This window comes from Hyalella azteca, unplaced genomic scaffold, assembly GCF_000764305.2.
Source record: "Hyalella azteca isolate HAZT.00-mixed unplaced genomic scaffold, Hazt_2.0.2 contig4397, whole genome shotgun sequence".
Lineage (NCBI taxonomy): Eukaryota > Metazoa > Arthropoda > Malacostraca > Amphipoda > Hyalellidae > Hyalella > Hyalella azteca.
Window position 1 is genome coordinate 6,962 of NW_025934616.1, and position 13,433 is coordinate 20,394.

The 13,433-nt window shown below is 38.3% G+C and overlaps 1 protein-coding gene across 1 annotated transcript in view; it reads right to left on the minus strand.

Annotated features, from left to right (window-relative positions):
- Positions 1 to 13,433, minus strand: part of LOC108669595 (glutamate receptor ionotropic, NMDA 3A-like) — a 15,311-nt gene extending 1,878 nt beyond the window's left edge. Inside the window, exons 1-3 of the mRNA XM_047879999.1 lie at positions 13,377 to 13,433; positions 6,817 to 6,927; positions 5,445 to 5,635 (exon numbers count right to left, since the gene is read on the minus strand). Of these exons, the coding sequence (XP_047735955.1) occupies positions 5,445 to 5,635; positions 6,817 to 6,927; positions 13,377 to 13,433 (359 nt within the window). The remainder of the gene's footprint in view (positions 1 to 5,444; positions 5,636 to 6,816; positions 6,928 to 13,376) is intronic.

The window sequence follows — 13,433 nt, forward strand, 5'->3', positions numbered from 1 at the left end:
GTTATGGACACGTTATGGACACGTTATGGACACGTTATGGACACGTTATGGACTCGTTATGGACTCGTTATGGACGCGTTATGGACACGTTATGGAAACGTTATGGACACGTTATGGACACGTTATGGACACGTTATGGACACTTTATGGACACGTTATGGACACGTTATGGACTCGTTATGGACTCGTTATGGAAACGTTATGGACACGTTATGGACACGTTGTGAACACGTTATGGACACGTTATGGACTCGTTATGGACCCGTTATGGAGACATTATGGAGACGTTATGGAATCGTTACGAATTCGCTATGGACGCGTTATGGACACGTCTGGAACACATTATCGACTCGTCATGACTGACACACGTTATTGTCACGTTATGGACTCGTTATGTACATGTTATTGACTCGTTATGGAATCGTTATGGACTCGTTAAGGATTCCTTGCAAGGCAAAAAATTGGTGCCCAAAAATAGGCAAAATTTTGACGCCCTACTTCGAGGCGGTGAAGCTTCCAAAATTACGAACTTTGCGGAGAGAATAATTGACAGTGACGAACGGAGCAGCAAAACAAGCCTGAACTCCATTGTTCGGTCGTTAGTTCCGGGGCACGGAGATTTACGTGAAAAATATACAAATAAAATCTTGCAAATTTTACGACCGAAACAAGGATGTAACAACATTGAAACGAGATAGTAAAGGGTAAAAGATAAAAAGAAAAACCGAGCGAAGAAATGAGTTAGAAAGTGAAATTGAATTTGATTTAGAAATTAATTTGGCATAAATAATAAATACTTAGGTTCCATGCTACAGAGGTTGCAGTAAAGAAATAATAAATACTTAGGTTCCATGTTACAAAGGTTGTAGTAATATAAATTAAAGAAAAAAATTGGCAGCTGAAGCTGAGTAAAAACCTTAGACAATGGAGACCACGGGAAAGATGAGAGCACAAAAGACGAGAAAACGCGAGCAGAAAAGAAGATAACAGAAAACACCGATACATACAAAGACAGAGATTCGCCGATCCTAACAAACACGAGATTCAACGATCCAAACAACGACAAAAATTCGACGATCCGAACAAAGACAGAGATTCAAAGAGACGTCGTATCGCTGCTGCAGTTCTTTGTGCGTGCCACTGACAGTTACGGATGAATCTTGATCTGCAATCTGCTGCAGCTGCGGCGCAGCGATGCAGGATACTGATGCCGGCAGCTGTATGGCTGTGATGCCGGCAGCCGTACAGCAGTGATGCCGGCAGCTGTACAGCGGTGATGCCGGCAGCTGTACANTGGTTTCCTCGCATCGAGACAAAGTATGGCATTTAATAGCAAATTAATGAAAATTACGGATAAAAAATGTAAATAAAAAATAGGATTAAAAATTATTGGTAGGAAAGCTTATTAACTTGCAACGGTTTGGTCAAATATCCGCATTACCGAGAGACGTAAACCTTCGTTACCGAAAAAATTACTCGCACTGTTATAAGCAGAAAGAGACACTTTAGGCTCGGTGCCAAGCATTTTGTAGGGTTATATAGTTCCGTGATGTTACACTACAGGTAATGTGAACGAAGTTACATACGATCAATAGACTCGTGTAACTAAGCATCGGACGACGTTATATTCATTCATATTTATGAATTGGAATTATCCTCAACTTACTGGGAATCGTTAGTTAGTATTATCAATAAAAGTCTCAATATTATCAATATTGAGATTATATCAATTTTAGCTGGGAGCGAAAGACAATTACGATTGGCACACGAAAGTCCGTACGAGAAAAATTAGGAATTTAAAAAACATACTATTGAGAGAAAACTATAAAATATATATATTTTTTTGAGCTGGAAGTTCCTAAGGAATAAGAAGCAGGTAGAAGAAATACAGCATTGGGACTTGAAATACGAAGACGTCAGCTAGGCTGACGGGCGATCAGTCGCCGTAAGAACTGCTGACGCTGCGTCGTCCAACTCCACAGAGATCAGCCCGAACTTATGGAGACAACTGACGTCCAGCGTGGAGACAACTTAGTGGGACTGACACTTAGCCGGTAACAAGTTAGAGGGGCTGACACCCAGCCGGTAACAAGTTAGACGGGCTGACACTCAGCCGGTAACCACTTAGTGGGGCTGACACTCAGCCGGTAACAAGTTAGAGGGGCTGACACTCAGCCAGTGGCAACTTAGTGGGGCTGACACTCAGCCGGTGGCAACTTAGTGGGGCTGACACTCAGCCGGTAACAACTTAGTGGGGCTGACACTCAGCCGGTGGCAACTTAGTGGGGCTGACACTCAGCCGGTGGCAACTTAGTGGGGCTGACACTAAGCCGGTGGCAACTTAGTGGGGCTGACACTCAGCCGGTAACAAGTTAGACGGGCTGACACTCAGCCGGTAATTACTTAGTGGGACTGACACTCAGCCGGTAACAACTTAGGGGGGCTCACACTCAGCCGGTAACAACTCTGTTAAAAATAATTGTTCGCGAAAAAACTCGTGCTCTTGAAAAACCGCAACAACAAAAATTCTACTGTCATTTCGGTCCATAATTCTTTATGTTAATTAGTAAAAGAAATTCGATAAAGATTAATCATTAACTAATTTTTAAGGCATAATAAACGATGCAGAAAAAGGCAGGGTACTTGTCATGATGAACTAAAAGAAAAAGACAACAAAGAATATCTCCTGGAAAATTATGGAAAAAATTCAGATATATCAGCAATAAAATTCCAAATATAGTAAAATGTAGTTGAATGTAGCTATTCGTGCTGAATTTCAGATATATTATAAATAAATGTGCCGCATTTTGTATCGCTATTGACAGAAATTAACTGCACATCACAAACGTCATCAACGTTAATAATAAATGCTAATAACTGTGTGCTATTGTTAAAAAATATAACTCAGTACTCACTGCAGTGAGTGACAGAGAGCGCATTTTCTCGTCGACGAAAACGTGAAGTCACGGACGGACAGACAGACAGACGGACGGACGGACAATAGTGCATTTTTTCCATAAATGAGAAAATGCGCTAAAAATGAAAACCGAACATCTGTTAAGTTGTCCTGAATAAGACATTCTTCAATATTACCATATTACACACTGTAGAGCCATTTCCTACGGCCGTAAAGGATCAATAGCTCTTAAAAGTCCCAAGTTGGATATCTTAAAAGTCCCAAGTTGGATAACTTTTTAATGGCGTGAGTCGGTCTCTGGAATTGGTCAATAACTGAGAGATGGATGCCGGTGTTTCGCTGGCCAGAGACGCCGACGACTTGTCGACGGAAGAGAAATTTTGCCGAGTAGGCAGGTTTTGCGCGCGGCGAATTGCTGCAGACCAAGTGGAAATAGAGCATAATTTAGCTCTTTGTCAACGGATATATTAAGCGCCATCAATGTTATACGTACATAAAGGTTTGGGACCGAGGTATCCCACTCAGATGGAGAGAGCATAATTTAGCTCTTTGTCAACGGATATATTAAGTGCCATCAATGTTATACGTACATAAGGGTTTTGGACCGAGATGTCCCATTCAGTACATAAAGGGCTAAAATGGGTAGGTTTTGCGCGCCGCGAATTACTGTAGAAGAGTTGGAAGGCTAAGACCATTTAAAGTAGGCAAGTTCTTTAAGGGGGTGAATTGCGGCAGGCGAGAGGGAAGGAAGGAGGATTTAAAGTATGCAGGAATTGTGCATGGCGAATTTCAAAAGCCGAGGTTGAGGCAAAGGAGCATTTAAATTCAAGTTTTTGAGTTCTTAATGCACCATCGACCATTTCCAACCGAAGTAAGCCCTGACATTCAACTTGAAGAATTGAAAACATCAGAACACACAAGAGCTGGCCTTCAAATATCAATTATCGGCTTTCAGGTTGCGTAAGTTATTCTAATTGATCGATTACTGACAGTTATAAATGATCTAATATAGGCTCGTGCGTTTCAACCTTTTTTTAAATTAGGCAGGTTTTGCATGCGACGTATTGCTGCAGAAGTGGAGGTCAAGTATTTTTAGCGGAACCAGCCAAATTCGCATTCTGGAACATCATCACTGGTCTCAGAATTGCTGACATCGGGTAATTTATAGCAGGCAATGAGAGATTTATTTTAAAACACCGTAGTAACCAAAGACGTTGGATGGCACAGTTTGAACAATAAATGTGTCGTGTTATCCAACGATTTAAAACCTTCCGCCCGTTGAGTAGATTTGATCAAAACCCCGGTATTTTAGATCCGTGACTCGGCGACAGGCCTATCAAGGCCGGCCTATTCTTCAACGCCGAAGATACTATACTACTACTATACTAAATAATAATAAAATAACACGCTTTCTTACCCAAAACACAAGCTGAGAGCTGACGTAGCACTGATACGCCCTTTTTTGATTAGCTTAAGTGGGTAAGGATGACCCAAACAAGGCCCAGAAGTGCATTTTATATGAAAAAATTTTCACGCATTTCTTTGAGTTTGGATAGCATACAGAAATGTGTAGTCAGCTGAGGACGTTTTTAACACATCACACATCAGCTGAAACTTGGGAATGGATGATGCTGCAACTTAATTTTTGAATGAAAATGTTGCAGAAAATATGACGAACAAATGGGACTCTAGAAATGTGAGAGTTAAAGATGCAATAGTTGTTGCTACATATGAAATTTAAATGGCAATACCTAGGCATGCAGAAGTTTTTTTATTAAGCTCCATGGAGCTCTATCAATAGAGGCAGAATGTGAAAAATAAATTGAAGCATGAAGGAGAAAAATATGAAGCAAAACGAAAAGAAAAAAAGTGGAGAAGGTTGCATAAATTAAATGATACTTTTCTTATAGAGAGATTTATCGGATGAAATTGATGAGTCGTTGATCAATATTAAAATATTAGAATGAATGAGATAACGAATTTCTTTCTTGGAGGAGGGCAAAATGTAGATGTAAAAGAACATCATAACACTAAACAGATAAAAAAATATAACTCAGTACTCACTGCCGTGAGTGACAGAGAGCGCATTTTCTCGTCGACGAAAACTTGAGGACACGGACAGACGGACAGACAGACGGATAGACGGACGGACGGACATGGCGAGCACAATCGTGCATTTTTTCCATAAATGAGAAAATGAGCTAAAAATAGCAACGGGAGATAAACATAAAAGCAATTTAATGAATGAAATAACAGCTTTCTTACTTGGACGAGGATAAATCTAGATGGAAAAGATGATCAACATTAAAACAAATCAATGACAACATCTTCCTCACTTGGAAGAAGACAAGATAGCGATAAAAGAGAAAAAGGTAAAAATCAAAAATAAATAATCAATAAAATAAAAATGTTCTTCCTTGGATAATGACAAGACGAAGATTGAAAGAAAAATAAAAATAAACATCGACATTAATAAAATAAAATATTAATAATATTAATAATAAAATGAATTAAATAACTTTCTTACTGTGATGAGGACAAGATGGATATGGAAGAGAAGAAGTATGGGACGGAGAAGTCGATGAGTTTGGCCCGCGCAGAAGTGATGGACAAAGGAGCGAAGGACACGTGGGCGGCCCCGCGGATGAGGTCCCCAACCACGCCTGTCCATCGGCCTGACCGCGGCTGTCCGAACTGTCCATCTGCCACCAAGTACGGCTGCAGGAGGACACACGTCAATGTTATTGCGAAAGTTGTCGAAGGTCAAACTTTGGTGGACATTTCTCGTCCGTCATGGACAGCGAATTAATCGGTAACTATATAATACAATAACAGCAACAATAAATAAAATACTTAAAAAACCTTTTTAAAAAAACCACGTTTTTCTTGTGGACTAAAAAGTAGAAAATAAATTATGGCTCGCCCCAAAAAACGTGTGTCGGGCAGATTTGTGAGTTAAAGCGAAAAGCACACAACACACGAATTTTGGAAATTTGATGGTGAACGTACAGCCCGACCCACGTTTTTTGGGGCGAGCCATAATTTATTTTCTACTTTTTAATCCACAAGAAAAACATGGTTTTTTTAAAAAGTTTTTTATAAGTATTTTATTTTCTCCTTTTTAGTCTGTTAGTATTTCAGTTGGCCACACAAATGAACGAAAGAAAATTCTTTTCGAAGTTCTGTAGAAAATTGTATTCCGACTATTCGAGGGGATACATTGTTGTTCCCGTATTCATCTCTACATTACATCCCGTATTTATTACATTTAATTGAATAAATACGCCTAAAATGTCCAACAAATTATTGATTATTGTATTGTTTTCGGGAGCTGAGCTTCCTTAAAAGTTTCAGAGCGCTAGCTAGCGGGAAAGTTGGTGAAATATCGATTGCAAGATTTGATCATCACAGACGGACAGAAAGACACGAAAGCGAGCTAAGAAAAACGTGGTAAAAAAACGAAGAAACTTTACAGAAGAAAGAACGAAGTGACCGATCACCAACATAATAATTGCCGAAATAATGAAGATTATATTAATTTTAAACTACATTTTAGTAGTTTCTTTAGTTTAGATTATTATTAGTATTATTAGTTTATTTTATTCATTAATTTAGTACATATTTTTATTATATTAGTTTATTTGGTGTAGACACTCATAGAGATGTTATTTCGAACCGGCAATGCACTATTCACATACAGAATAACGTGGAACTCTTTTCAATTACATGAAATGACTGAATACTCAAGAGCAATAGACTATATAGGCACTCTTACCTTCAGACTAACGACTAGTTAGTCTGCACCAGACTCAATAGTTGTCTTGCTGACCAACGTAGAGATTTTTTTTCACTCCATGTAATAACTAAATTATCCCGAACACCAAACTAGGCACTTTTACCTGCAGACTAACGTGGAGGTCTGTAGCCACCCTCAACATGAGGTCTATAGCCAGACCATAACAACAGCGCAGACCTCCTGTGCTGTTGTTGTTGTTACTGTCATTCACTTCCTGGTGAAAAGAATAACTCAATCAGCAGCATTGAAACGAACTTGAGAAAAATTGTTTAAGAGTGTAATCCTAGATTTAATACATGATTACCATCTCTGAATGATCGAAAAAAATTCTCTGACCACTGGAATATTTTGGGACTGGCCGGTCGTCGCCAAAACACTCCTATCTTCAAGAATTAACCTTCACCCTAACGGACGTTTTCTACAAATTCATCACCATGATTATAGTTGTACGAGCTTTCAACCTTCAAACACCAGCAATCCGATGTTTTCCTGTTTCGATCTTGATGTTTCCATGCTCATAACACAGTGAAATTTTGAATATAACATAAATATACATAAATAATATAACAATAAATATAACATATATATGACATCCATCTGAAAGCGAGTGTTACGACGCAACGAAGAGTTGTCCGGTATCGAAGATAATGTCGATTGCTCGATGAGTAGAAAAACGTATCTGAGCGCGAAGAATGTAGCCTTACATCGTAAAAAAGCAAACGTGACGACGTCGTTCTTCCTTACATTTAAAGAAGCACCAATACAAAATAATAGCTTAATAATGCTCGCCAAGCTCGGAAAATCAGAATTTGCCATCAGGACTTGAATTACGCTAGTGCAACACAGTTCCAGGAAAAATCTTTTCCGTGTTAGGTTATTACTTTAACTACAATTAAATAAGAGTCAAGAAAAACTCTTGCCGAGTTCTGAAAATCAGACTATAGGGTCAGGGTTTTAATCAGACTCTTATTTTGCTCGTACAACCAGAAAGTAAAACGGACATAGAGCCACTAATTTACGCGCTGAGCGAGCTAGAGGCGTCTTTAATTCAGAAGCTAACCATATTCAAATTTTTGATAGGGTATAAGCGCAACGGTGACCTCCGAACCGCTTTCAAGTTCAGCGATAAACAAACTAACCGAACCTTTACCGAGCAGGGCAGTGAGATTGGTATCTTCAACATTTTTTGATAAACAAGGCACTAAGGATAATTATAATGCGGAATAAAGATGAAAATAAGAACCCAGCGATTGGCTCGCACTTAACTAAACGGTCGAGATAAACGACAGGCTCTGAAAACAAAGAAAACAAACCGAACATTTGTACTTGAATTGATTTTTTCTTACCAGTATCATCGCAGATAAATCATAAATATTACAATAAAAATTTATAAATATTACAAAAACACTAGTAAGAAAAGTTACAACAGCAGTGAAGCGCAATGTGCTTCACAGCAACGTATTAAAGAGTGGCTAGCTCCGACCGGTCTGTGTGAAGAGACTTTTCTTAAAAAAAATTCGTGTAAAAACAAAAGAGCATTAATTACATTAATGACATATAACGACACAAAAATAAAAGGAATAAATGTTGTCGACTACGAAATAAAAGTATCGAAATTGCGTTACAAAAATAACGTCGCGTGAAGGGCAGCTACAACAAGTATAACTCAGCGCAACGGGAAAATCTCATCAAGGCACGACAATCGGGACTAAAAAACTGGGTTTTCTCAACGAGTTCTGCGCTCAGATTTGAGATGTGATCGAGTGACCAGGTCTTAAACTTCATGCTGCTCTATTGCGCGCCGCTGACACTAAGCTCAACTTGCGATGTTATGGCTTTCTTAAAGTACACCTAGAAATGGGAGTATTTACAGCAATAAATTGAGGATCTCGAGAGCTTTGGAAAGTGGAACAATGAATGAGTAGGAGACTGAGTGGGCTGAGGGAGTGAGCTAGAAGTTGGCAGATAAAAATAGTGAAAGAATGAGTTACGAAAATATAGGAGTGGGAGCCAAAAGTTGGTAGAAAAAATAGTGAAAGATTGAGTTACGAAAAGTAGGAGAGTGAGTAAGAAGTTGGTAGATGAAAATAGTGAAAGATTGAGTTACGAAAATGTAGGAGTGGGAGCCAGAAGTTGGTAGAAAAAAATAGTGAAAGATTGAGTTACGAAAATGTAGGAGTGGGAGCCAGAAATTTGTAGAAAAAATAGTGAAAGATTGAGTTACGAAAATGTAGGAGTGGGATGCACCAAAACTTCAGGTATGATTTATTTTTGGAAGACCAAACGAAACTTTTTCTGGCAAAAGGTTAATTGAAAACAAAGAGGCCAGACGCATATAAAAATGCACCGCAAGCTGAGAGCACAAATTTTCCTTTCCCATACTTTGAATTTATCGACAATATCAATATTTAAATATCTACATCAGGACGGAGATATATAAGTTCGATTTAGCATAACAATACAACAAAAAGCGATGTTATGGCTTTCTTAAAGTACACCTAGAAATGGGAGTATTTACGGCAATAAATTGAGGATCTCGAGAGCTTTGGAAAGTGGAACAATGAACGAGTGGGAGGCTGAGTTTAGAGAGGGAGTGAGTGGAAGCCAGTAGTTGGTAGAAGAAAAGAGCGAAAGATTGAGTTACGAAAATGAATGAATGGGAAGCTGAGTTTGGAGAGGGAGTGAGTGGAAGCCAGTAGTTGGTAGAAGAAAAGAGTGAAAGATTGAGTTACCAAAATGTAAGAGTGGGAGGCACAGGTTCAGAAAAGCAAGTGAGTGGTAGAGTGGGAGAAGGAAATGAGTGGAAGGATGAAGTCGATGGAAGGAGTGTATTCGTTGAATATATTTATTCAGTATGAAACATCGTCATATTTGATTTAAGAAGATTTCGTTTTCCAACTCGAAACTGTATGGCCGTATTGATTCAAGAATTAAAAATAACAGCGCTTAATTATAGCTGCAGTCCATATGGTCATAATAAGAAAAGATTCTTAAGAAGGAAAATTTAATAATTAATTAAGAAATTTTTCGCTCGGATTGTAAATATTTACACGAGAAACAACGACTTCATAATAAATTTAAGAGAGGCAAAAAAAGACAATGCAAGTAAATTGCTTTAATCAGGAAGCGAGTAATTAATGGGACCGCATTTTGAAAATTTTTGACGAGGGAAAAAATATGATGAGATTAAAATTTCAACATGACTGAAAACCGGGCGAAAAAAATGGACCAAAATTTCAGGTATGACTTTTTTCGGATGACCAAACGAAACTTTTTCTGGCAAATGGTTAATGAAAAACAACGAGACAGGACGTATATAAAATGCGCTGCATGCTCAAAACACCTCTTTTCCGTTCCCATACATTGCATTTATTTCAGGACGTCGATATTGAAAAGTTCGAACTAGCTTAACAATACAATGAAGACTATCAATAACAACAATGAAAAAAATTAAAAACTTGAGATGAGTTTTCCCCATAAAAAAAAGACAATGACAGCAATAAAAATTGATACATAATAAAAAAATTTAATTCATAATAAAAAATTAAAATAAAACAGAGCTTTTAAATTTATAAAACAAATAAGATTGGGACTCGGCCTTTGTTATCTAGAGGATGAATGGCCTGGCCTAGATCACTCCCGGATCTCACCAGATCAAAGCTGTCCTGCAAGATCTATGGCCAAGTGATCCTTTAGACGCGATCTATAGAAGTGAGCAAGATCTTTCTAGAGCGAAAGACATGAGCAATCGAAGTGAGCAAGATCTTTCCAGAGCGAAAGACATGAGCAATCGAAGTACTTAAAATCCTTCCAGAGCGAAAGACATGAGCGATCGAAGTGAGCAAAATCTTTCCAGAGCGAAAGACATGAGCGATCGAAGTGAGCAAGATCTTTCCAGAGCGAAAGACATGAGCGATCGAAGTGAGCAAGATCTTTCAAGAGCGAAAGACATGAGCGATCGAATTGAGCAAGATCTTTCAAGAGCGGAAGACATGAGCGCTCGAATTGAGCAAGATCTTTCCAGAGCGAAAGACATGAGCGATCGAATTGAGCAAAATCTTTCCAGAGCGGAAGACATGAGCGCTCGAATTGAGCAAAATCTTTCCAGAGCGAAAGACATGAGCGCTCGAAGTGAGCAAGATCTTTCCAGCACGAGAAAATCGAAACTCTTTGGGGAAATTGTTGATCAAGTTTTTGTACTGACTTTGCCCGGAATTTAAATCGAGGAAAATTGTCATGACATCGTGTTTTATACCTGTAGTTATGCCTTCGAAGGGCCTAAAGTTTTCAAGTTCAACTATATCTCTTGTAAAAATTTATAGGTAAATATAAAGTAGCTTCAGAAATGAAAACTAAACCCCTGCAGTAATGTTACTTCAATGTTCTGGACTTCATCGAAGTGAAACTTTACTGTGTTTAGATGAGCTTTTTGTTAGCTAAAATGCTAACAAGAATTTTTTCCATCAACGATTGAATGTAATAGACTAAAAATTTACTCTTGGTTCGTTTTTATTTGGGATGAATTCAAGTTCAAAGAAATTTAAATTCGCAAAGAATTTTTTTCTAACTTCGGACATTTTGAGGCAAAATTTCCCGAGACCAAGACGAGTTTCTTTTAAAAATGCAAGTAGCGCTGGCTTTCGATGTCAGCGGTAGACGTGCAACGCAATAACGTCAACGTAGCCGTAATGGAGAAAACATCCTCAACGTTATACTTCAGACGCATAATGTCAAGGAAGACGTATAATAAAAAGGTATGCTCAATGTTATAGTTCTGATGCAATAATGTCAACGAAGGCGTATCATAAAAAGTTATCATCAATGTTATAAGAACCAATATAACTGTATTTTATTTCCCAGGAATTTTTATCAACCAGGAATTTAAAAAAGAAAAAAATTTTCACACAAATTCAAACGCACAATTGAGAGGCCTTCAAAATATCACCGATTTTTTTGAAGGCAGACTCTGGTATTGTGGCATAAATTTTACGAAATCTTTCAGAGAAATTAAGAATTAAAATTTAATTTAATATTTATGTCAAGCCCACTATTTCCATGAAATTGAAGATTTATATTGAATAGAGTAAAATATCAATCGAAGTCTGTAATTAAGATCAATCAAGTATACATATTCATAAAAAATTGTTTTCTATTCTAGTAGAAAAAATTTCAATGTTCACTGGGCACCTGCTAAAAAATTCAATTACCTTTAGGGCGAATTAAGTTAATTCACTTGCAATTAACATTATATGTGATCATTAAATTTTATGATAAGTATGAATAGTGACGGTCCCGACAATAACAGTCGCAACACACAAAAATCCCCATTCCCCAATCACACATCAATCATCCAACAATCACCCCCTTGAATCACCCACTAGTAACCTCTCCATCCCCATAAGTCTCTCTAATCACTCAATCACACAATCACTGGTCAATCGCCCGTCAATCACCCACCATTCACCCACCAGTCACCAGAGCTGGGCAGCGCTACTTTGAAATGTAGCGGCACTACCGCTACCGCTACACCCGCTAGATTGTAGCGAGCACTACCGCTACCGCTACAGTAAAATGTAGCGCCGCTACATTTGCCGCTACAATGGCCAAAATTATTGGAAATCTCTAAATATTTATTGTTCTGCTATTGGGATTTACTCATAAACATTTAATGATAATAAAACATTTTCAAAACATATCAATGCAACTTTATTGCAATTAACCTAACCGAACTAGTACGGGTTAGATACAGTAAATAAAAGGTACAGTTATGTTTTATCTTCCCTACATGGTTGTGTACTTTAATCTACCAATGTTTTACCTTCCCTCCATGGATGTGTACTTTAATCTACCAATGTTTTACCTTCCCTCCATGGATGTGTACTTTAATCTACCAGTCTAAAAATTATTCACATATACATATAAAAAATCAGTCTTTTATTTGTATATATATGTGTATTATTTTTGAGATTGGTAGATTACAGTAGACATCCATGTAGGAAATGTGAAACATAGAAATAACTGTGTAAAAATAACTAAAATAACTAAGCAAACTGAAACGTGAAAAAATACCTGTAAGTGGTACCTGGTAACAATATAACAAGTAAAAACTAACATGTTGACACTAGAAACAGGCTGAGGTTGACAACATTACACCGAAATCTTTCGTACAGCTTTATTCTGTAATAGACATGCTGGTTTTCAAATAATATTTAATACTATTAAGTAAAATATAATGGTTTTATCTATAAATTCAGCGGTAGCGCTGTAGCGGCAAAACCTCCTATCACTACTTAAATGTGTAGCGGGCGCTACCGCTACCGCTACAATGCCTTAAATATAGCGCCGCTACCGCTACATGCAGCGCGCTACTGCCCACATCTGCCAGTCACCCACCAATTACCCACCAATCACCAATAACTCGCCCATATCCCACCCTTAGAACACCAATCACCCACTAACCCTCACCGATCCCAAACAGAAACCCCACCAATCTACCACCAATAACCCGCCAATAACCCACCAATTACCAACCAATAACCCACTAATAACCCACCAATTACCCACAAATTACCCACCAATAACCCATCAATAACCCACCAATTACCCATCAATAACCCACCAATAACCCACCATTAACCCACCGATAACCCGCCAATAACCCACCTGGACGCAGAAGACGCCTACGTTGCAGCTGCCGTCCTCCAGCAGAGGGGACGACAT